This window comes from Cydia fagiglandana, chromosome 1 (assembly GCF_963556715.1).
Source record: "Cydia fagiglandana chromosome 1, ilCydFagi1.1, whole genome shotgun sequence".
NCBI lineage: Eukaryota > Metazoa > Arthropoda > Insecta > Lepidoptera > Tortricidae > Cydia > Cydia fagiglandana.
Window position 1 is genome coordinate 10566745 of NC_085932.1, and position 26793 is coordinate 10593537.

General features: G+C 36.9%; 2 protein-coding genes across 9 annotated transcripts in view; one reads left to right on the forward strand and one right to left on the reverse strand.

The window, feature by feature from the left end:
• Nucleotides 1-26793, forward strand: part of LOC134663736 (protein retinal degeneration B) — a 427614-nt gene that overhangs the window by 270278 nt on the left and 130543 nt on the right. The gene's annotated exons all lie outside the window — the stretch shown is intronic.
• Nucleotides 1-26793, reverse strand: part of LOC134663766 (dachshund homolog 1) — a 165928-nt gene that overhangs the window by 9414 nt on the left and 129721 nt on the right. For all 8 annotated transcript variants that reach the window (XM_063520292.1, XM_063520266.1, XM_063520257.1 and 5 more), the window contains 2 exons: nt 1946-2092; nt 342-545 (listed from right to left, as the gene is read on the reverse strand). In XM_063520292.1, coding sequence (XP_063376362.1) covers nt 342-545; nt 1946-2092 — 351 coding nt within the window. The remainder of the gene's footprint in view (nt 1-341; nt 546-1945; nt 2093-26793) is intronic.

Below are 26793 nucleotides of genomic sequence, written 5' to 3' on the forward strand. Positions count from 1 at the left end.
TTCGTAACTATGCTTTTGAGTTTTTATTACAATACGTACAGCTCGGTATGATCTACAATTTCTTTAGTCAATCAGTAAAAATGGTTTATACAGGTGTATAAACCATTTTATAGCACAGGTGTGCTGAAAAATATCCCTACTTTGACACAAACGTGCCTCACATTAAAAAAAAACAAGATATATATTGTGGCATGATAACTGGACCAACCAGACAAGTATTTCCCTTTTTCAACAAAAAAATATTGTTGAAAACATTAATCATTCTAATATCGACCCCGATTAATGTGGCCATCGAAGGCTTCAGATATAGTTTGAGGCATCAAAATGTGAGGGATACTCACCGGAATAGTTTTGCCAGAAGGCGGCCCCGCCGGCCATGATGTCGACGGGCGGCGGCGGGTAGTTCCACTGCGGCTTGTCGGGCGTACGCGGCGGGTCGCGCTGGAAGGGCGGCGAGGACGCTGGCGGCTCCGTGCTGGGAGGCTTGCTGTCGCCGTTCTCGCGCTCTTGCCGCGCCGGCTCCTGTGCCGGTGATGCGAGGTTCTCTGTAAACATACTACCGTGTTAGGTTGTGTCTCAGAAAATTCCTCAGAGATGTATTTATGTATTTTTTTTATGGTGAAATATCTTACTTAACAAGTTTGAATCTCCTGTCATAAATAGTAAGCCAGTTTCTCCTACCAAATTGTTTTCAGTGCCCTAAAGAACGGGCATAGGTAAAATTGATAACAATAACTAAACTCCGCCTAATAGCCAATTAAGGGGACCACGCTAACCTAATAATTTCATCTACCTATCTCTTTAATAATCTGTGTTCAACAATACTCGAATCATTATTCGCATGTTAAACTCGTAGAGGTATGCATTAAGCTAGGCTAATAAGTAAATGGTACGGGGTAATCTGCCTGATTGACAGCCAATAAATGCTGTAGCAAACAGCGATTATGCAAGAAATTGAACTTAAATGCGTGTGAGTTCAGTACCGAACCCTCGTTTGAAATGGCCTGCGAAACGATTTCCTGACACGGAGATTAGTACAAGCCTTCACCAGCGCTCGCCCGCCCTTCTTACGTCACGCACTCGACTCGACCCCATCAAACAACAAGGTCACAAGTCATACCATCTACAATTAAACTACCAATACTAAACCGAAGCTATTAAGATTTAAATTACGGCGCAGCCTCTCATGACTTTATTAAATTTGCTTATGAACTTCAATAGATAGTTTGACAGACGGCAAGTTAACATGTCAGAGGCATATACGCACATTATAACTTGTTGAATAAGTCTGATAGTGATAGCATTGACAATTTGACATGCCTGAGACGTTTTATATGATGATTAACTTGTTGAAACTAATCTCAGTTAGCGGAGTTCATTATCTACGCATATATCTATTAAATACGCGCCTAAAGGGAATACTCGTAGTCTACATATGGTATTCCAAATAATACTTACAGTAACTATAAGTAATAGATGTGTTGCTTATGCTGTTCTTATAGATGATGTATTAAACCACGATTCTGTTACTATTAGAAGTTGCTCCTTTTTCTTCTTGTTTGTAGCTGTATGTTTTTATAACGAATATAACATGGATGCTTTCTACTACAGAGCTCACTTTGTTCACCCTTTAAAATAGTAGATTTTTTCTCTCCAGACTGGAGCGCCGTCTTGGCATTCTGTCACTGCTCTTCAGCTTCAGCTTAGTTGCCCTTGTTTACACTCTTACTCACCAGTAACGATCCTGAGGATCTCAGCGGGCGCACCAGACTGCTTGAGCGCCTCCTCGATCCTCCTCCACCGCTTCAGCTCAGCTGTCACTGATCTACTCCTACTCACCAGTAACGATCCTGAGGATCTCAGCTGGCGCGCCGGACTGCTTGAGCGCCTCCTCGATCCTCCTCCACCGCTGCAGCTCAGCTGTCACTGATCCACTCCTACTCACCAGTAACGATCCTGAGGATCTCAGCGGGCGCACCGGACTGCTTGAGCGCCTCCTCGATTTTTTGCCGCCGCTTTAATTCCTGCTCTAGCTGGTCCTGCACATGCTGCCGTTGTTTTCGTTCCTTCTTTAACCGCTTCTGGTACATCACTGTCAACAAATAGCAACATTAACCATACTGTTATAATATATCTTGTTATGATACAGTATTAAACCCGTGGAGCGCCCCAGAATTACCGTAGCAAAGAGCATTTGAAGTAGAGAGTTACTGTCATGGTAAATTATGTAGCTACAGTTCATTTACTGCCATCTTTCGACAGAAGATTAAACCTGTTTGAACGCCATTTGACTTTGATCCTTATTCATTAACTGATATGTTAACTTTTTAAATATTAATATTCACGCCATCTACTCGAGCATAGGCTGAAGGTTGTGGCGCCATCGCTCGAAAACATGGAACCATACCTTTGGCCTATAGTCGAATAGTTGGGGTGAAGATTAATATTTAATAAGTTAACACATATCAGTGAAAGAATAAGGATCAAAGTCAAATGGCGTTCTAACAGTTTTATGTTCTGTCGAAAGATGGCAGTAAATTTACAGTGGCTACATAATTTACTTTGACAATCCGTCTCTATAGACTTTATTCTCTTTGACCGTAGTATGGAACTCCTTCACTAGTTACCAGCACTCGTGTGACAGTAGGGCGCTCCACGGGTTAATCTGATCACTATTTTATTCACGGCTTTTGCTAGGGAAATATTTAGGATAAATAAAAGATTTGGGTAGAGTCAGCTATAATGTAGGTTTCGCCCCATTAAGTAACCATACACTATTTACATGTAAGGCATCTAACTATGCTCCAGTGGTACCTATTAGGTACCCTCAATAATCTTATCAGACTAAATAACTTATCATACGGCTTAAAAACGAACAAGAGAGAAAATATTTATGATTTTCGTCGGTCTTGATCGAATTATTAATGTGGATTTGTACTAACATAATTAATGATCTGAATCTTATCTTTAACTAATAGTTAAAATATGTGAGTAAAAACTACACATTATAAAACAAAGTCCCCTTTTTAATCCCAGAATGCTCATCTTCATAGGTAGGTACTTAATGTAGCTAAGGTGCGCTTTTATATACACAATCAAACACATTTGTAGTTTGGTATCATAATCATATTTTTATGTTTTGGTTTTGGTTAAAATAACAATAAGCAGCTGAATGAGAATGAGATTTTTCACGTCGTATTTGAGAATTCTCGACAATGTCATTTCATTTAATGGTACGTCCGACAGTATGTTAGGTACTATAGAAACGATTCTCATAAAGACAACATTGCATTGACCGTGTTGACTCGACAGCTGAACAACGTTCCATAAATGCTATCAGGGCTTAGTCAAAGTCACCTTTAATCGCACAGCGCGCTCGCACCGTATCGAAATAACAATTACTACGAATACCGCACGCAGAACAACAAAACCCCGGCTAAATAAACGGTTCCGTGCATACCCGCTCGCCATACTCCGACCGTGCATCATATGCATAACTCCACGTAACCAAACTTTGAGACTGCAAAGCTATCTCTTTTCCTCGATCGAGCTTTTCGATTTCAATCACGGAGACTAAAAACCTTCGATTCGTGCTCGTAGTGCTCGTCTGTAATTCGTTTGTTATTACTGTCGATAATCGGTGGTTTACATGAAGGTTTCCCTTTCTTTCTGGTTACAATGCGCGATGTCTATCTTTTTCTCTCGAATGCTCGATTGACGAATGATGAGTCGATGCGTGTTGATGGACGCCTCCTTCGGCAAGGGGCGTCATGGCGACAGTAAGATGTGCTAAGATTTCTGCGAAACGATTGTGTTGAAAGCTTATTAATTATTACTTCGCTTCGCGATTCAGAACCCGAAGTCAAAAATAAGTGCGTAATAAAGAAATATATCTTAAAAAAAGTTATCTTTTCTGGCCTAAATGTATTTCTAATTAGTTTTCAGTGCTATTGCAGAACCACTAACTCAAAATCGAATCATGTTAATTTAGCGCTTCGATCTGCGTCATAAACTAGTTTTATATTTCAGGGAAAGCGCGTCCGCGTCACGGTAACACTATGAATAATACAAAGTGCAAGTTACAGCCTTCCGCAACGTCCTGGGGGCATGCTCGGTTTGGAGGATTAAAAATATGCGATACAACAACTTTGATTGGATGCTGAAAAATGCTGTTGACGTTTGGATTCAATGAATAACTCAAACTTGAATCTTGTTAACTTTTTCAATACTGTTTTTAACTTTGAAGATGTCACGTTTTTAATATCGCTGTGCTTTTCCTAACTGAATAGTAGGTTAAGGATTGCACAAACATTAATTTGATAAAAGTCTCATGGCACTTTTGTGTTTGAGATATAATATTGTATCTGGAAAACATTTTTATCTTAAACATATTTATATGTCTAGCCTACATCAGATGCGAAGTGATGTGTAGATTCTACACACATACATATTTTATTACCTATTTCGATTTAATATCGCTGAATTCGCTGATTTAGGATTTACCGTGATACATTGCCATTGACCAAATTAACTTTTCAATTCTCAAAATTGTCATGTCAAGTTCACATTGATGAGTATAAATAGGCTAGATAAAATAGATTTTTATTCTCTATCCTTTTAGCAACAGAGCCCAAGGCTACAAAACCGCCACATAGCCACTGAGCAGGGACTGCACCGCACCGCCACCATCTTTGCATAAAAGACCAGAGTACCGGTTCAGTTATGAATAAGTACCAACTAATTTAATTTAAATGTACAAGTCACTAACAAAGGAAAATAGCAAATAAAACCAAAGAGCGTTTTCTCATTAAGCATTGGCTAGTAATTAATGTGGTTGGTAATGAAACTGCGATCCACTCGTACGCATCATTTGTCATCGCGCGACCTTCGACACGGACCGGTAATAACGTACGAGTAGCGAGGAACTGTGTTTTATAATGATAGTAAAAGGTTTGTGTACTAGAGGACTCCGTCCATGTAAGAACTACCTACTTCTTGTCTACAAGAAGTAGGTAGTTCTTATATGTACTTATATTGTAGACAAGAAGTAGGTAGTTCTTATATGGACGGAGTTAGATCTAGAAAAGGCTAAAACCTTGAAAAATCTAAGCATACAATAAATCAAAGGCCGGAGGTACCTAGGTAGATTACGTGCAATAAAAAAAATCATTTTGAAAAAACATATTATTTAACTTGTAAGTAGGTAGGTATGTAGGTAGGTAGGTACCTACACATTACAACCGTCAATTATTTATTTAATTAGTTATTTAATTTATTATAAGAACTCACTTTTGACAACTTTTAGTTTACGTAACCGTGTATAATTACATGCTCCGAGATGGAAGGATCCTTTTTCAGTTAATTTCTCTCCAATACAAAGGTTGGCGTCCAGATGTCCGTTCAGTGGAAAATTCGTCGGACCATCGAGTCCGAGCATCGATTCGCTCTAACACCTCTCAAAACAGTTTCGCACTCGACTGACGCTTATTTTCGGATCTTTTCATCTCACCTCTTTTGTTTACTATGCGTAAATTAACAATACCAAAGCTAAAGCCGGTTGTGTTAATTCCACATAAATTAAATACCTACGTCAGTGAGAACACGTGAAAACCTGTAGCAGGTTGTATAAAACTACAGTTGCTTAATATTCTATACGTTTGCAAGTCGCCAACGGTATTATGTTCGTTTTGTATTTTATTAGTGTACATACGTTAAGTATCAGTCATTAGTTCTTTCCAATTTAAGGCGTCAATCAAAGCTTCCTTCCCCATTGAAAGCGGGCGGGCGACGACGTCGGCGTTCATTGTTTCAAGGAGTCAATATTTGTCTATGCATCCACGGCTCGGCGGCGTCCTTTGTGTTCCATAATCCGGCCTATTGCTCTCACTCGGAACCAATGATGAGTCGGAATAATCGAATCGATTATTTCATTCGATTTGATGCGGATGCTGGTTGAATAAAAGCGGTTATGACGATTTATACCACTCGGTAGTTCGGTATTCAAAGCGATCATATTTTTATGTTAATAACTTCATTGTTCTTTTTAAATATTTCTTTGAACTTCTATTGAAAGCACATTGCTTTAGTTAGATAGGATGACTTGTCTTTTAATTATTAAATTTTCTTTGTGATCACGGAGTTTTGAATATATTTGTGTAGTTAAATAAAATGGATTCAACTAAGAAAATTGCATCTACCAATGAGAGGACTATCACAAACGGAATTAACAGAACGGAACGAAGCGTGCGAAATATGAAGCGAAACAATTCGATGACCGAGCGTATGAATAAAAACGAACCAACGAAATATTGAAGGAATCCGTTCAAAGGGGAAAAATGCAATAAAAGCCCTACCCGATACAGAATGGGAGTGTGGTTAAAAAGCAACGAACGAATATGGTTGCGAACATCCGCTGCAGACAAAAGTTGGGCTATTTGACTATGCAAATTATATTTGCGGACCGCGCCGCGGTTGAGACCCGATCTCCGACGTTTCATTTCACTTCTTTCTACACAATGTGTATTCTTTTCATATTTTCATCCGATTTCCTTCCCCTCGTTCATTTTGTTCCGTTTTTCAAAGTCGGAACAATGCTTTCCGCGGGCTCGTTTGCCGCAAGCCGTTTTCTTGCACGCGGCTTATTTTTCTTGTTATTATGTATGTCTATATCTTTATAGTCTATGTATTTATCAAGTTCTCTTTTCTTTAATGCTTTCCACTCATAAATGGCTTATACGGTCGCCTAGGGTATGTTGCTCGAATAATAGGTATGTAGGTTGTGCTGTAGAGTTCATATTCCAGTCGATTTTATAATCCAGTCTTTTTATTTATATCCGAGATGCTAAAATAAATTAGTTTAAATGCGCTAAATAAAATAAGTCTATATACTACTGAATTAAGTTCAATAATAGATAATTTGGATACAGCACACTTTAGATAAAGCTAAATAAGAAAATAACTTGCGTAGAAATAAAATAAGATTCAGTAAAATGACAGTTATTGCTTAACGTTGCTAATATGACGTAGGATATTCGTTTTGTATTGTATTGTTTTTATCGAAACGAATAGTGGCTATCATGAGAAATGCCGATAAATGTCCCAAGATAACAGATTAAGCATTGAAATTACCGTTTTTAGTGGTCATAATTAGATGGACGCTTCTCGAGGGCTGTGTATAATGTTACTCTCAGGGCCCCGAGCGATCAAATGCTTCCTTCGCTTCTTTGTATCAATAATTTAACACCGATCTTTATGTCTCAGCATTTTATTTTACGATTATTATAACTCGAAAAAAATATTCCAGCTATTGTTCACATTGTAAGCAAAATATTTTTAATATAAGATAATGAGATATAAAAAGAGTTTTTGCGGTAATTTCCACTCCGCTTTAAGCATGAATCAAACTGCATGAATCTATATTATGATTCTATAATTATCACATAGTACAATCGACGTCAAAAATGTTTACAGTTTTCGCCTTAATACACGGGAGTAAGATGCAAAAGTGTAAACATATCTTTGACGTCGACTGTACCTACAAATCTGATCATAGTGTTTGATCTCATTTTTTTAAAATTACTGACAGCGCATTTCCCTAATACCAATATAGAAAAATAAGCAAAACGGTGCTATATCCAATTGAGTCATTTGATCGAATTTGGATCAAGATAAATTTTCAAAATATGCAAATAAAGCTGTCAAGTTTGCATGCGGCTCATAAAGTTATAATTTAAGACATTAGTTATGATTCCTAAGTGAAATTTCAGTTACGGTTTTCTTTTAACAGTATATGCGGGATGTTGTCACCCTCGAAGATTATCAGGAGTGTATAAAGCTAACATCACTAAGATATGATCACTGCGATAGTTGTCGTTTCTCCGTCTGTGTAGAACACATAAATATGAATCGGTTTTTATGACAGCCACTCCCCTCAGTCGCACCCGAGCAATTTAGATAAGTCTTTTTTATAGTTCTTTATTGAAAATAAATTGCCTAGAATAAAATCAGACACTGTTTGAATGGCTTTCCGATAGATGTGTATGAAATAATGTTGGATAGATAAACGGAATGGAAGCAGACATCTTGTTTTTCAGCTAGGGTAGATATAATAATCACACATAATACTTTTTTTATTTTGATTTAACGAATATATTCGTAAGATAAAGTTATAATAAATGTTACCTATGTTAAAAAGTGATCTACAATACCTATTCAAAAGTATGTTGTGCGCTGACACAAAAGCTTAATTTGAAGTTTTTGTGTGAATCCGAAAGAGTTCAACCGTGTTTGGAAACGCTTGTTTTGGATGTCTATCTGAATATAAGTACTAAAACCTCATTAATCAAAAGGTTGTGGTTATGTCTAAGGAAATAAGTAATTAATATACTTTCAAATAGTAAGTGCGCTTAATTTTACAACTCACACAAAACTGTAAAAAAAATATATTTAATTGTTTATTTTCATAAGGACATTTTTCATCACGATCCATCTGCACCACTGTCCCGTTTGCAGGCCAGAGCGGACACCGTTTAGCTGTTTATCTATTTTCTCTGTTTTATTTCGGCAAGCATGATATTTATGAGCGGGTGGCGCAGGCGATAACAATTTTCGTTAAAACTGTGCGGATTATTGTTCTTGGGCGAGGGGGCTGAGCGCGACTTTACCAGATAAATATTTCCAATTAATGTGATTTTTTTTATTTCTGAAACATGACTTTATTACTCTTTGGTTTACAACTTAGGTTTAAAAACTCTACCTACGTCAAACAGCTTAATATTTTTTAATATCCTACTTTTCTAAGTCATCCCTCGAAACATTCCATCTTACATTTCAAAACAATATCAATAACGGCGCCACAGAATTTTTATCAACAAAAAAGGGAAGAAAAAATCGCGAGCACTTATCAAAACGATCAAAGGGCCGGTCGGACATTCCGACTTCTTACGATGCTAGTAAAAAATACAATCTCTCTTTATAGTTACCATTCCACTGGTTATTATACCCGTATCGATACGGTTCGGACTTACGGACCGTGAAACGTCCGATTCTCGATATTGAGGCCCCCGGCACTATTCATATAATTTTGGACAACTCCTGGATTCGTTGAAAAAGTTATATTTAAAAAATCTCCGAAATGGGTTTTATTTTTTTATTAGTTTAAATAGACAAATAAACTTAGGATCGTGTCGTGCTGCTAGAATTCATGTAGCACACGGGATTCATTGAATATTTGCCTTACACATGTGTAAATATGTCAAGTCGTTTATTGGTTGATACCCACTTGATATGGTTTCTGTCAAAACTAAAAGTAGTAAATACATACAAATCCATAAAACTCATAAATGTATAGACATGCAGTCGTATGAGATTAACGATGATTGAGCCGTGAAGCCAGTTGTCACTTTAGTCGTTTGAGCGGTACTCATGTTTTTACTGCTCAAGTATAAAAATTTCATTTCTGACTTAACATGTTTTTTATGTTTGTGTTATCCACGTGCGAAATATCTGAAAATACATTAGATTTATTTTTTAAGTGCGTGTAGTATTTTCAGATCACCTGAGCCCCTTATCGTCATGGAACTAAGGTCAAAATATTGACATAATCGTTTCTCCAGCACATTCAACGAGGCGTGATTAAATCGGTCTGACAATCGAATCGGAGTTCGGCTAGAATCGAAACATTTTAAGTAAAAAATCGTTGCAGTTCAGTGTCTTTGTATTATTTTGGTCGGGATGGCGCACCGGGCCATGCTTCCTGCGAAGTCGGTGTGGTCGTAACATGACACCTTTTATTAATATGCTTGAATTAATAATATTGTAGATATCTGTTGGCAAGGGTTCGAGAAGGACTCGCGTGCGAATGTATCGTAAGGCTTCGGTGCATCGATTTGAAAATGAAATATCGATTTTCATTCCACGTTGTGAACACAACTTTAGAGCTCAGTTTAGGGTCAAAAATCCTTTGTGTGTGGTATTTGCCACTGTAAAAAGACGATATTCAGCTATAAAATATGCTACTTAAAGTGACGATATACTTTATTAAATGCAGTTATATTTAAAATAAAGTTTTATATTATACGCGAATCATTAATCTCTATTTTATGTAATATTTATTTCTGCATGAACTAACAATTACTCCAAAATGTCACAAAATGTCAAAGCTCTAAATAAAACGACACAGAGTAATTGTTTTTATTATTATGTGTCTTTATTAGGTACATGTCAATAATCCAATAAGTAATCTGATGACCGTCTTCATTCTGTTCAAACAGACCATCAAGCTGGCTGATGAAATATTTATGTCAAAGTTTATTAGTACTTATAACAGTTCAATATTACTCAGTCGTAGTTTATCTAGAAAATACAAAACAAAAACTCCCCGTGAAAATTAAGTCAGTTTATTTATCAAAATTAAAATCTAATTACTTGGCAAAAGTTCATGTACGTGGCAAATGCTACACTATGATTCAAAAATTGGCGTAAGGGTTAGAGGTCGTAGCAACCACTGTGACTATACCACAGCACTTTCTACACGTGGTGTCCTACACTAGGCGTACGAGTATGTGGACCGACTAATCTTAATCAACCGCCTATAACTGGCTGCTAGCCACTGCAAGGGCTCATACTCGTAAATGATATCAGTTACAGAATGCGTCCCCGTTGATTAAGCTACAATAGTTATGTTGTACCTTAGCTACTGGGGGCGAATGAACGAAGTGAATAGTTTACTTGGCCTGTTATCAATGGAATATTTTTTTTATCGTTAATGTATTAACATAACAATAAAAAACGTATTTTTACGGCTTTTTAAGCGGTAATACATATGTATGTGCAACTTGGTCGGACAACGTGATTCTGCACCTATTCTAATTAAAAACTAGTTATATAAATACTTATAACTCTTAGTAACCGTACTTGTTTTTATGCAAAATCATAAAACGGGCAGGTAAGCTGGCAAATATTGACGCGGATGATTGCAGCGGTCCGGCGGGCCCCTGCTCACTGCGAATTAAAACGGGGACGAGAAAAATTAATCCTAATGCGATTTTAATGAAGCTGAAATGAACGAATGTAATAATGAATTGTTAAGCCGTCGGTTTCGGCTTTCTTTTATTATGGAATGAAAATAAGACGTGGTATGAAATGCCGCGACGTTGAAACTCTTCCTTAAATATGAATCGATCAGCGTAAGTTTGTTACGTAGGTACCTACTTATTCACATTTAAGTTTGTAATCACTTGGAGAAGCTATATCGGCGCATATGCGAGATAAAATGTAATAATAATTAAGGCGTAGTATTGCATAAAGACGCACGCCTTGACATCGAGTATAAAGCACACAGGCGCTGAAAATGTACACCTGAAGTCTGTTCCCGCTTTTGCATTAACGAATGCGGAAGCGGCGCTGTGCATACAGGACGCGTTGCACCCTCTCTGGCCTGCACCCCCTCCCTTCGGGCCTCTCGCTCTGACTAGCCTCCAGCTCCTCTGGTGTCCCACCCGCGCCGCGTTCATTACCTCCACGCGGCGACCTAACAATTCAAGTTTGCTTTCCGCCACACAATCTACGCCACCAGACAGACTAGACTGCACCATCCCATACACCGGCCACTCGAATAATAAAGATGCAGAAATTAACCCGTCCGTACTGAAAAAGAGGAAACTAAGTGAAGCTATCTCGACTTGAATAGAGGTAATGCCGCGCGAGCACTCGTGTTCCGAATGAAAGAAACTCGCCGGATAATGGCGCGCTTGTTGAAACAGAGGGTAAATGTCAACCGCGGAATAAAAACAGTCAACAGATAAATGCAAACGATAAACACGGGAGCAAACTGAAAAGGCATGACGAGAGTGATGTTAGTTCTACAAACAGAGGAACGAAATAGGTATGCTTTCGAATGGAACTCGGCTTAGCTAGAGAAGCATCTGGAATCGCGTAATCAATAAAGTGTCAGCACCAGATTTGCTACAGCCCATAAAATATTCAATTACGCATAAGCACACATTTGCTAAGGCCAACAACGACCACGCGGCACCCCCATTAAAGACGCCTAAGGGCCATTTAATCGGTCAGTGGATGTAAATTCACCGGCCCCAAAACAAATATCCCGAAACTAATAAGGAAACGAAATATGTAAATTGTCTGCCATATTGTTTCACAAGTGAAATCTTCCTTTAATCTTATAACAAATCCGCGTTCAAATGACCGGTCCGGGGGCAATTTGAATATGGAGGGTTGGCGGCAGGGTCAGGCTGCGGGTAGCGGTGAGCAAGGAAGCAAATGTATGCAAGACACGCACGGAGGAGATAGCGCCCGTAATGTTGTCCTATGCACATATTGCATCAAATTAGTTGTCGACTTGTAAACAAGGAGGAGGAAAGTAAGGCAGCTAAGACGGCGGCCGTGGGTAGTTTGCATGGATATGAGAGCAGCAATATGGGATCCGCAGCTGCTAGCTCCACTCATTAAGATGTTTTATGGTCGGCCCGCCGGACCGTGTTGCCAATTTAAGATATTTCTATGCGGGACGGCGCCACGTTAGTTTGGCTTCCGATTAGGGGATTGAGGTGGTCCTTTAAGGTATTACAGTAATTATTGCGGCGCCCATTATACGGTTAGCATTGTCCCCCGTTTTCCCCCGGCGGTGACAATGTAAAGGGTTGAATCAAAGCATAACTCGAACCCAATTCGACATTGGTGCAAATTTGCGCCCGTAAATCAAAGCGAATAACTTTCACAGGGAAGCGAACGCAATAAAGTGGATTCGGAAAACAAAACAAAACACGAATGCAATAAATGCGAAACGGTGAAAAATACAAAGTCAAACAAATTTCGTCCGATCTGTCGCACCTTTCCGAGCAGCAAGTAAATCAAAGGGTGTTGAAACTTTACACCCACTTAAAGCCGGACACAGTTATAAAGCGTTCGAACTTCGCCGACCCTGGGCCCATCAAACGGCCACCCCTTCCCGCATTCTACCGGGAGAAAATTAAAAGTTAGCAGATGCCGGGTACACGTGGCCGCAGACTGCTATTCAACCGCCAGATTATATCATTAGACATCAACGCCGAAATATAATCATTTCACAGTCCGGAAACTATAAAAAAAATGTATCTACCTAAAAACAAAAACCACACCTGAAATAATACCTATTACGATATATTATTATTAAGACAGATAGTGCACTAACAATAGTGCCCGCCGAAGTCCTACAAACTCCTCGTTAGTTACCAAGAGCTCCAAACGGAGAACAACTTGCCTTTTGAACTAAAGAGTTTCTTGTTCATCACTGGTCGGACCAAGTTTCTATCTGTAATCAGGAAGCCTCAAGTACGCTTAGGTATTCGGTTGCCAGTACCTACAAAAATACTTACTCGTAGTTGCAAAGTAAACAAATATTTCGTTCGATATGTGAGATTAGTATACTCACCTGATATTGAGACGTTAATTTAGTACTTACATAAGCATGGGGTTATCAAATGTAACGACGCTCGTCTTACCAACGAGTCGCCAAGTGCCACTACCCCGGCACCGGTCAGCAGTGGTCAGTCGAGATGAATAATTACAGATGAGACTTCACAAGCTTTGAAATATAACGCTGCCGGAATTAGATAAAGTTCGAAGGTTTCTAAGGGGCTCCGTGCGAAATAAACAGTATTATTAGGTACCTACTTCAAAACAGGTTGGAGATTCGAATTCGGAAGCAAAGTGTGCATATATCAATAATACCTTGAAAATAAAATTATGTCGACTATTTATTAAAATACAAAGAAAATATAATATTTATTTATTACAAAAAAAAAAGTTAGTACAAGGCCTGCAAACTGTGATTGTCGATCTTAAATAAGTTAGCGTAAATTTTCAGGTAAGTACAGTGTTAATATCAAAGAGGTTAATTTTAAATTATGAACATATATCTCAACAAGAAGGTATATTTCAAAATTGGCAGTTCTGTAACTATCACAGGCTTAATGAGGACTAAATTAATAGTTGGCAAAGAGGTGATTCAGTCGAATGTGATTAAGTGCACGGGTCGTGCTCAGATCTCGGGGTTATTAAATAATTTATTGTCTTAGAACTATTCCGAGGGTCCCTCGGACACATTGCTAAGATTCTGCTCGACTTGCAGGAATCGGCGGTATAGTGAATAGTAAATATCCAGAGATACGTTTAATGGGGTTGGCGACTGTCAAAGGTTTTCATAGATGGCACCAGCATAGGTTTCCTCTGTTTCTAGTTTTATTCTTGGGAATTTGGCTTAAAGGGTTTAGCGTACAAATCACAAAGTTTCAAAAACAAGAATATGACAGTATTGGTAGCATTAACAGGAAAAGAAATATACTGGCGCCATCTATTACAAGCTTCGCTTGCCCAACTCTATTAGTTACGTAGGTACGTTACGTCCAACTGTAAAATGGTAAAAAAAATTTCATACCACTTATTCGGAAAAGGGCTTTTTCTTCCCTGCTAGGAGAGATCAAAATGGTACTTTTCTATTCTAGGACACGATTTTTTTCTTTGACTCCTAGTATTTTTTTAGGTTAAAGTATATTTTGGAACATAATAATTTCCTCACAGCTGCAAAGGTGATATGAAGAGAAGAGATTTTCACCTTGGGCGTTACCTAACATTTAAATCCTTCACCATGCTCAGGATTCTAATTAAGAATCCCTCGCTATACTCAGGAGTAAATTTTTATAGAATCCTTCGCTTTGTTCAGATTCCAATGTACGCCCTCGCCGTAAAATGTCATTTTGCTTCCTTGTGACACAATTTACTATGTATTTCGTTTTCACAGTATAATGGATACCTATTTACTTCTCTTAAATAACCTAACCTGAAGCAAAAATATGCATTTTCTGCTAGACGGAATCAATAAAAGTGCGAAAAAACCTTTGATTGACTTTAGTCCATCTTTTACGGCTTTCAACATTAATTTCGCCTTGTCAGTGGCAAATTACTCTGGCTGCCCATTCACGCTCAAAAATCACTCTCAATCGAGTCGAGTGGGACAAAATAAAAGGTGAATTCATCATGGGGGTGCGAATCGTAGCCCCCTATTGGGAAACCGAGGCGGGAAACGCATGTCCGGTCCATTTGTAAACACTAACAGGTAGAGACGGCTTTTGACAGTTTATTAAATTAAATTGAGTGTGCGATTGTTGGTGATTTGTAACAAATTGCGATCAAAGCGGATTGCGTTTCGGCGTGATGGATTCTTGGAAGATTCAATCCGACAAGAAAATTGTTACACAACCCTTACTAAATTGAAATGGCGTATCTTCTTATTTCGGCAATTTATATTCGAACATCTTTAACGTTGTTTCTAAATTCATGACTGATATTTCTTTAAAAAAAAACTCCATACATACACCTCGGCTGCCCTAAGCAGAAAACAAGTATCTCGGAAATTTTCAAAATCGGGTTTTTTGGATTTTCGGAATCTACAATTTCAGGCGCATCTTTCACAAAAAAAAAATTGTAAAATAATACGTAGTTTTTAAAATATTCATGTTTTTAAAATTCAAGCATCTTTTTTTGACCCTGTATTCTACGCTAAATTCAAGTATATGTCTCATTTCTACGCTAAATTCAAGTAACTAAACAGAGATACTTGTAATTCATATAGATGACCGAGATACTTGAGTTTAGCGTAGATATTCGTTACTGCAAATCAGTTTATTACAATGGTAAAACAAGTATCTCCCAATAGAATCTGCAATTTAGGTTAGAAATTAGTTACATAGTTATACAGAAGGTACCTTGTTTAAACATATACATAGAAAACAAATTTGCTTAGCAATATTCGTGTCAAAGGCTAACACGTGAAGAGTCTGTGAGATTTAAGTATAAAGAAAAAGTGTTGTTAAAACAATTAAAATTATCTGTATTGTCTACACTTCTACAGTAATGAAAACAGAACACTAAGTAGAATGCATGAGATAGACGCCTACGCCAAAGAAAGAGAAAATCATAATCATACTGTAACCATGCCAAAGGTTTTGTAAAAAAATAGAAACAAACAATAACTGACTGGATTCAATTGACCAAATCCAGGGAAATATTTAATCCAGAAATAATGCCAATAATTGAATTTTTATAAAGACATATGTTATGTGGTAATGTGAATCATCTAAGATCAATCTCGAGGAGTCTTTTAGTAGAGTTAGACCATGAAAAGTCTGCAGAGATTTTGAGAGCACACTCAGTGCCAGTGTTATTTATATCATAATTTCATAGAAGTTTGACGTTTAAAATAACACCTGCACTGCGTATACTGTCAAAATCTGCAGACTTTTCTTGGTTTAACTAGCCACTAAAGCGAACCACCAATTACTTACCATATTAATAGGTAACATAGCCAAGAATCGACATTGCTTTATAAGAAATAGGTAAAACTGACTTGAAGGATTTAATTAGATTTTTACTTTGTTACATAAGTAAAGTTAAATAGTAAATAAAGTAACTATGTACCAGTGGCGGCGCGTCCATAAAAGCTGATTCCCACCGGCTTGCCTATCTTTGGACGTTGGAGCAGAGTTGTAAAGGAAATATGTAAGCCAAATTAGCACCGGCTTGCTTATGGATATGTTTGACGCGCCGCCACTGCTATGTACATAAGTATTTATCTATGCAAGTATGTATATCGTCGCCTAGTACTCATAGTACAAACTTTGCTTAATTTGTGGCTAGGTCAACGGGTGAAAGATTGTCCCCAAATATTGATTTTTATGGACTCACCAGCTCTCACCATGTCACGCACTAGCCTCATTCCTATCAAAGACATCTGTCAAATAGGACTATTGAAAATTCAAGTGCAAGTTGGACTCGCCCACCTTACAAATTTAAATTATTTATTTTTTTGTACTTTATAGTTTTTAGATTATTCCCTTTACTACATAACATACATATAGTGTAGGACAATATTACTTACCAAATTTCATAGTTCTACTATACTACCTTTTTACTTAGGTACCCTTTAAATTTTGATTTCCTTGAGAGTGTCGAATACCTACGTATTTTGGCATAAACGACCGTATCTTTATTTACGTTAATTTAGAAGTTTGATACCACCCATCCACGAAGACAGAGAGTTTGTTGAAGGAATGGGATATTGTATCACAAAATAATCTCTGGCAATAAATAAAATCGGTGAAATCGGTACCAATAACCATGTGTCAGAAGGTCTGAGGATGGCAACATCAATTACTAATCAAAAAACGGTATATTTTCCAAGAGAAAATGAGTTTTAAATATATATAAAAAAAAAAATTTTTTTTCAAGCATTTTATTATCTAACAGAAATTTTGAAGTCGACAAACCTGAAAGAAATAAAAATAGGTTTTCGGTAGCTTATGTCAGTAGCTTTCATTTGATACCATTTCCTTTAGAATTGCATGAAAATTTGAAAAGTTATTGAGCGGAGAGCCAAATATGTTTAGTATTTAAGATGTTAGAGTGCTTGCTATTTCAAAGCTAAACACAAGATACTTGAATTTGTGTAGAATGGTTCTGAGATTTTCGGGCAGTAAACTACACAGAAAACATTTTATGCCTGTACAAAGTTTTATATACAAGAATATAAAAAAATAAAGTCTGTATAAGCTTAATTTTATCGCCCTTAACATAATGGTATAAAAAGATGTTACATTTTAGACCAAATACCTAACAAAAAAGACAAATTACGTTTTTTTGCTCTCCTCAAAAAATTGTCAAAACGGGGTTACTTGTTTTCTGCTTAGGGCAGCCGACCTTCACTTATTGAGAAATTTAATACATGAAATTTATTTAATTATTTAAACAAACGTCTTTTAACAAGTGATACTTACACGATTATACTATTTACAAATCAAATCAAAGCAAAAAACTAGGCAACTACATATTTAAGTAACCTAATCTACTCATCATAATTCAAAAATTATTGTTCAGTGATATTTTCGTAAACTCAAAATATGCAATGCTGTGATTTGAGTAGGTACTCTGGTCAACAAAGGCTGAAGAGAAGGGTTTTATGAACCAATTTTAGCGCTTCGTTTGATTATGTTCTGGTGCATATACACACGAGTAAAATGTACATATCTAAATTAAAAGGGTTCTAGATAATTCGTTTTTGTCGAAATATCGTCTGGCACAGGTCTCAATTGAATTACATGCAATTTTACGCCTACATGTTTTGGTGGAAGTGCAAAATTTATTATACTGTCATCATCATCATTATAACTAAAGAACTTTGCTCTTATCGGTGGAGCAATCGCCAATCATTTCTTTCTTGTGCCATTCTTTTAATTTCCACATACGACGCATTATTTGTTATTTGGCTGAGATAAGTGATTATTATTATTATTTTATTATACAGTAAAACTAAAAAAATGTTATTTGATATAGAACGACAAAGGTAAATTAGAATAATTCATATTATATATTAATTAATAAAAACCAGCTGAGTGCAAAAAATAAAATTTTTGACCAAATCTGTTTTAAGATTCGACTCACGTTTGACATTATTGTACGTTTTCCTGTAATCAATAGATAAAGATCTAATTTCTGTCTTTTTACAAAATTTTAGGCTCAGAAGTCTCGGAGATAACTAGATAAGAGGAGGGTTGGTAAATTTTTGCCTATTTTACTATCCACTTAATCGGTTCAGAAGATTTGGAGAATAAATTAGCTGTAACAGGTGGATGGACAGACGGATAAATAGACATACTGACACACGAGTAATCCTATATCCGGTACTAACCCTAAAAGTATTAAGCATTTGAAAACCAGAAAATTCATAATACTCTGAAAGACTTTAGAGTACTAAATAAAAGTTAATACACACACAAAGATAAACACTCTATCCGTAATTGATCTCCGTAATAACACAGCACTGCAGACAAGATAAACAAGCAAATGAATTCACGATAAAAACCAATAAGTCGATAAAACAGGAATTACGTTCAAATGGCCGGGGAGAAAGCATAAACCGTCCGTTTGCTGCCCAATGAGAATATAAATTGAATCATCTTTCACGCCCGGGTGCCAGCAAACCAAAACAACAGATTTTAATGACTATTGGAGTTATAATTATCTATTTTCATATTGACAAGTGCGAGGATCTGCGAGCGAAATAACTATGCAATTAATGTTTTGCTTGATGACTTTCATGAGATTTTATAACAAAAACCGGGCAAGTGCGAGTCGGACTCGCGCACGAAGGGTTCCGTACCATAATGCAAAAAAAAAACAAAAAAAAAACAGTCACCCATCCAAGTACTGACCACTCCCGACGTTGCTTAACTTTGGTCAAAAATCACGTTTGTTGTATGGGAGCCCCATTTAAATCTTTATTTTATTCTGTTTTTAGTATTTGTTGTTATAGCGGCAACAGAAATACATCATCTGTGAAAATTTCAACTGTCTAGCTATCACGGTTCGTGAGATACAGCCTGGTGACAGACGGACGGACGAACGGACGGACGGACAGCGAAGTCTTAGGGTCCCGTTTTACCCTTTGGGTACGGAACCCTAAAAACAAAATTAAGAAATCTTAATTCACAGGCAGAGGCGTGAATTTTTCACCACCAAAAAACTTAAAACATCATTTAATTTTTTTACAAATTTGCAGATTTCGACCGGACCTTCATTTTCTTATGTCCAGCGAAACACATTCCGATATAATACCTACTATAACAATCATAAATGCGAACATAGGTAACTCTGCCTGTCTTAACAGACAGAAGACAAGAGGTAGAGAGGAAGACTGTCTTAAGAGGTAACCCTCTTTGCGCTTAAACCGCTTTGAGGCATATGAAGGACACAGGGTAGATTATATGTATGTATCTATCATTATCATCATTCCACGCAGTCCAATTCGCGGGCAGAAGCTAGTCATTAATTGACAAGGAGCGGAGCCTAACTTTTTATAGGTACTTAAAATTTTTAAATGACTTAAATGTGTCACAGTGAGGTTTGCAGTTCTGCAGTGCCACGCGCCGTGTTCCAATAGTTGAGGCATTCGGTTGTCGACTGCAGCAGCATAACTGTTGCAGCGTTGCTGGTGCACCGTCGCAGTACTGGACAACGGGAGTTTTAATAGTCAATACCCTTGAGAGTGTTGATCGTTCTCGCGACAACTAAGTACCTTTGCGGCAACAACTGCAACTTAACTTATTATGGAAATTTTATGCTGCACCAGCAACGCTAATCACATAACTATTGATATGGTTTAAATAAAATACAAGCAAACAATGACCGGCTTTAGCAAAACTGAAGATAGTAAACATATGACGGTTAATAGAAGAGACCCTCATGTTGCAAAATCGAAATGTAAATACGATATGAGTTCCATTAATACGATATCCTGCAATCAAAATCACTGTATGGCTTCTGCCGACGTCTGCTACTCGTGTGTGGTCCCGGTAAACAAAGATCTTAATGATCGTACACCGTCCAATGTAAACAATTTATTAGCCCGCAATCGACATCGATGTTACAATCGATTCTTGCATTCGATACATTGATACATGCTTCGCTGAAATTGACATCATTCATTGCTAACGGCTGTATCGATTTTAATTGCGTTTTGTGAGAAGTGAATGGGTGAATTCTTAAGTTCATAAAAACGTAATGAGCTCATGAAGAAAAGAAGACATAGGTACTTGTGACTTTCAGGCGTAGGTATTCGAATTTTAGTTACCTATTCGATCGGTTTCCAATATGATATTGGTCTGTCAGTGGCAAAAGTGTCGTTTTTGGTTGAAGAAATGTCACTTTTGGCACTGACAAGTCTTTACATATCGGAAACAGATCGAATAACTAAAATTCGAATAGGCCTGTTTATCTTGTGTGTATGTAAGCCTGTACTAGGGGTGTGTAATTTTGAATATAACTATAATAAAACTTGTGATAGTTTTACCATACACTTGTCAGATATATCATTAGGTTATAATGTAATTTAAATACGTTGCTTTTGTTATACATACTTTGACAATCATATTTCTTCAATGCATATTTTGACATAGTTTTAACTAGTATAAAGACATATTGTATATGTATGTAGTAGTATTGTGTATGTAGTTTTAGTTATATTATATTTCAACATACCTCTACGTAATACTTTATACAATATTTTTTTATTTTATGCGGGGTCGCAGTTCTAGCCTAACCTAACCCACTTTTCTAGGAGTCTTTTACTTTTTTTGTTATATGAAAAGTAGGTAATTTTAAAAAATGTAGGGTACAACCTCTGTCCAACGCCTAATTGTAAATAAACTTGATCAGTATTTTGTTGTGTTAAAATATGTAAAGGTTTTTAAATTCTATCGATAGATTAGAAGATAACTTAATTTACGAACAAGAAACTAATGAAAAATTAATTGATAACTTTTATTACGCAGGCAAAACTCGCTAGCGATCCGATAGATTTGAGCACAAGACTGCTTTTTCTAGCTTACGGCAGGCGTGGCTCACTCCCCGATTTCTTCGGTTTGGTACAGGTAGCTTTTTAGCATCCGTTACTTTTGTACATCCGTTCCTACCCCAATTTTGGGGAAAGCCATAAGCCGCGCGTGGCGCTGTCGCCACCTAGCGACCATATCTGTGCTGATCGTAACAGACGCGTTTTGTTAGTGAGTCTTCTGTACCTAGTACTATTATTTATTGTGTGCTTACGGCTCGTCCAACATAACAATACGAGTAGATATCGTTACCTAAAGTTCAAGATAACCCAAGTTCACCAAGTTTACGTTGTACAGTAAAATTTGAGATCAATATCTCCCGAGACACCGGATGCGGTCTGTCGGCCATGCCCGATTATTATTAGGTTTCCTACGTCCGGAGCGGATCCTACTCATACATGTTTAACATGTCAAGTTATAAAATAAATGTTTGTAAATAATAAAAACAATACTAGTATTTACTCGTACTTAGATGATGCCAGCTCATATGTCTGTTTTGTAGAAATTACATAAGTGTTTGTTCGCTTTTATAAATGTTGTCTACTTGACTTGATCTACTAGGTACCTACTTATTTACTCATTATTTAACCTTGAATAATTGATTTGGCTAATTTTGTTTCTCATTACTACCTTGGCTACGGTTTCAAACTTCATTAATGTTACCAGAAATGGAAATTCTTCTAAACAACAAACACTTGCGAATTAAACTTTCACTCATTTTGTTAATCCTTCAAGTCACTGGAAACTCCTGTTTTTGTTTGTTTCTATAATTAAAGCGCCCACTTAATACTCCTCCGATAATTATTCAGCTTTCTGTTGAAATTCTATTTGAGGAAGTCTACTTTAAAGGATTGTTTCGCTTTCGTTAATCTACCAACGGCATTATTCTTAACTTTTGATTATTGTTTATCATACCTAACGAGCGAAACATAATTTTGTAAAGGGTATATCATCAAGTAGTGTTGTACATTTTAGGTGTATTTTAGAGTACGGTCCAACTACTGGACCAGTCACTAGCCGGCGCTAACACGCAACTCCAGTTCAGTAGTTCACACGCTTGGGTTAACAATTTGTATGTTATGGCGAAAATGCAAACTTACAACTTTGTTTCCCTGCAACTACATATTGGAAATCTAAAATATATAGGTGCAGTCAAACAATTTGAATGTATCGTGTCACAGTAATAATATCTTCATTCCTCATAGCTTTCGCATGAAGTATCATTTCAATAAAGTCCAATGTAGAAGTTACTTTTTTAAGCTGATTATAATTGATTAAATTTTAGAAGAGTGTTTCAGAAATGCTAAATTTGCTGCGGCATGCTATTTGGTTATTATTAATGCCACATCGTTAATATTTTAGTGTCGACATGATATACAGGGTGTGGCCTGTAATAAGAGCAAAAAATCAAACTGGAGATTCCTTGGAGTACCCAAAGTTACCACCAAGTGGTCCCGATGGTTCAAAGTTCTTAATTTAGGAGAAATTTTAATTTAAAGTCAAGTTTAGCAAGCAATGGATTTTAACATTGCGTTACGGTCGCTTAACTGTCGTAAGATGTCATGGTACCGGGACGTCTTGGTACGCGCCTTTTAGTACAAGTTATTTTAAAAATGAATACAGAGAAAAGTAGCTCTTATTATTAGGAAGTCAGAACTCATTCAATATGCAATGACACGTTATGTTTTGTTGACAAACTCGAAATACTTTTTTTTGCTATGTAACGGAAATAGTTTTTAAAATAATTTATTTTCGTAATAAAAACCTCCATAAAACACTTAACTTCATTACCTACCTATTTGAAAAATGCTTTGAACTTTGTCAATATTGACAACTTGTCAAGCGAATGCACAACAATTATTTATGTAATACAATCTTGTTTATGATGAAATTACATGATTGAACGGTGTAGCCAGAAGAAGTTCAAACCAAGCTGTTGCACCGCAAACGATTTCCTGATCGGAGGCAGACTGACAGTGTCATCGTCAACGTTGAACGTAAGTACCACGTTTGCGGGACAACGAGCCTGTCCGGGGCCCGGGACGGCGGTGCAGCCTCAGCCAGCGTGCAGGCGGTGATATGCGAGTCAGCGTGGCGTTATACTAAAGAATAGTCCGCAATTTCGACAACCACCAGTACCAAAAAAAAACAGAACTATGTGTATTCTATGGATCTGTCACAGAAGTCGTATTAGAGGAGAAAAAAAAAAGTACCTACCTGATTCATAACAGAGTCATTTGAAAGAATAAGGATAAAGCAAAAAAGCAACTTATCGGCCAAGATTATGAATGGAAACTGAAAAGTGTTTGTTATTAATTTGTTAGTTGTGAAATGTAAGTACTTGTGTTATGTAGTTGTTCAAGATTAATAAACTCAGTAACTATACGTTTTTGTTTATTATTTTTTCCATGTGATGTAATTATTTACATTAAGCAATAGGCGTAGCTAAGGGTGGTATTCCATCTGTCCAATTTAGCCTACATTACATTACAATAATTTTTATAGGTAATATTATTTATCAAAATTATAGCATAGTTAACTATGCAGGTTATGCCTCTTCTCTCACTTTCACTAAGCGTAATGCCTGCTGTAGTAGAGTCAGTCCAAGAATATTAGTCTGCAGCGGATTTGATAGCCCACGCAGTGCAAATGTCATTTATACGTCATATTTAGGACTGACTCTACACGCTTGGCGAGAGCCTCTCGCCGAGAGTCTCGGACGAGAAGCTGTCGACGAGAGCACACCATGTACACACTCGTTGAATCATTCACACCGCGGAGGCCGCCACGATGGACATAGAAACTGTTGGCCTCTGTGCTGCTAGCTACTATAATTATTTAGGCCTATATCATAAAAAAATATTTGTTTCAAATTTTTTGGGTTCCATACGACTGGCTCTATTTGGTAAAATTTTAAAAACTGCAATTCAGTCTCGTTGGACCACATTTTAACGGCTGATCACCAAAACGTCTTTACAGAAACACACCGGGTAATTATTGATAATAATATTTAACATACGTAATTTGCATTTGGGATGTCTAGCCCCAATTTGTTCGTAGGTTTTTGTCGGGTAGTTACACAAATTTCTGTTTTAACAATGAGTGTGTACATGCCCTGCCTCGCTGCCCTCGCGAGAGCAGCCAGACCCTTTGACTCGGCCGGAAAAAGCCGACCACATGACAATCGGAGAACGGCGAGACGAGACAAGACGAGAGCAGTCTGTACACACTCGCTCTCGGGGTGTCTCGCCGAGAGTGTACAGCCGGCATAAGCGTGAGCGAGTTTACAAAAGTTATGCAAAAGAGTTTGTTTAAAGTAAAGGGTAACGAGACGGTAAAGATAGAGTCTGACCAAAAAAGTCTGCAGCGGATTTAATAGCCCACGCAGTGCAAGTGTCATTTATACGTCATAATTTCATAGAAGTTTGACGTTTAAACTAACACTTGCACTGCGTGGGCTATCAAATCCGATGCAGACAATTCTTGGTCTGACTTTAGCGACAACAGGATCAGTGTGTCCCTTTCTATTATTGACAGTTCATAGAAATAATAAAGACGGTACCTATCTATCTAGTTTAGTTTTTAATTTCAATTTGTATTTTCTATTTTAAGGCTTTAGTTTTGTAGGTTGTTTTAATTTTAGGTTACATTTTATTGTAAGTTTGATATTAATTATGTTTGTGGTTTAAATAAAAAGTATTCATAATAAAGACAGCATACGTAAAAACAGTTTGTTTAAAGTCAGACCAAGAATAGTCTGCAGCGGATTTAATAACCCCCGCAGTTCAAGTGTTATTTTAAACGTCAATCTTCTATGAAATTATGACGTATAAATGACACTTGCACTGCGTGGGCTATCAAACCCGCTGCAGACTTTTTTTGGTCCAACTCTACAACTGTTTTCTGCCGGGGTACGTAGCCTTTCAAAATATCATAAATATTGTAATAAACCTCCACAGGGACCTAAACCATGCATTAGATTGTTTAATCTATTCTCCCTTACAACATACATGACAATGACAATGTACGTCAAGTTGCTAATTTATCAAAATAAAGCAAACTTTACAACTAATAATATTAATTTAGTAAACTAATCAATTATGGAAGTGAAATATGAAACATATGGTTTAACGAAACAACAGTAAATGAAAACCCAGCTTTATTGTCAAATCAGAGTTACGAATGTGGGTTGTGGTTGCACCAAATGTGATTCTGGTTGTGATCGCAGTTGTACAGCCAGATGAATTAGCAGTGAAATTCTTCGTTATTTTTGAGAAGGCCCTCCACCCAGTATTGCACATGTTGATGTCGTGTCGGAGCGAAGTCAAACGGAGAACAGGTTGTACCATCGTTCGTAGTCGTTGTCGTGAAAAGGAATCATCCTTACAAAATTTTAAAAGTGCAAGTTATCTCGTGAAGTGGTTATCCATGTAGATTGGCATAATTATTATCATTTATCACTTATTTTATTGCACAATTTTTGTTGGAACTGCTTAATAAACAGTTCAAGTTACTTTATAGCGTTTTACTCATTTCGTCCTTTTGTCCGTTAGGCCTATTTGATAAGAAAACTGTTAAGTAATGTTGATTTCCACATTAAGTACTGAACATTAATTGAAAATTGCATACGTTTAAAAAGCAATATTAATACATTTAATAGGATTTTCAATATTATTGAAAACGATCGTAAATGTCAATGTCAAGTATTCCGACTGGACACATAACGTCTGCAGTACATTGCGGGCTCGATTAATTTTGTTAGAAAATAACAGAAAATTATTTTTTCATTTTAATTAATTGAAACTATTTGGACTTAATTCCTCATTACTTAAAGGGCGTATATTTTAATTTTTTGCTCTTATTACAAGCCACACCCTGTATTTATACTGATAACGTTTAAAAATGATACAATAAGTTCATCAACAATCTGAAACTAAATATAGGGGTTATTTCCACACTTCTGTCTCTTGTAGGTAAAATGCAACAAGTCGTATCGGGTTGCCAGCACACGATACGGCCGGCACATGGCGTGTGCGCTCGATTGTAGCGAAATCGACAATTCGATCGTGGTAAAATCGACACGACTACGTCGCAACCCTATTTAAGCGGACTTTAACCACCAGTTTCCTTGTTAACATAGGTATATTTTGATCAAATGTCGCTAAGTCTACGTCAACCTTAGGCCATGTACCTACTAATAACATTACGTTGTTATAGTTAATTATAATGTAAATCAAAAAATGTGATTAGGAACTGAACTCGCTATTTATATTAAGTTTCAATAAATAATATTTATGTTATAAAACCTGCCTATTCTTGAAAACGTATTTTTCCAGGTGCGCATCAGTAATTA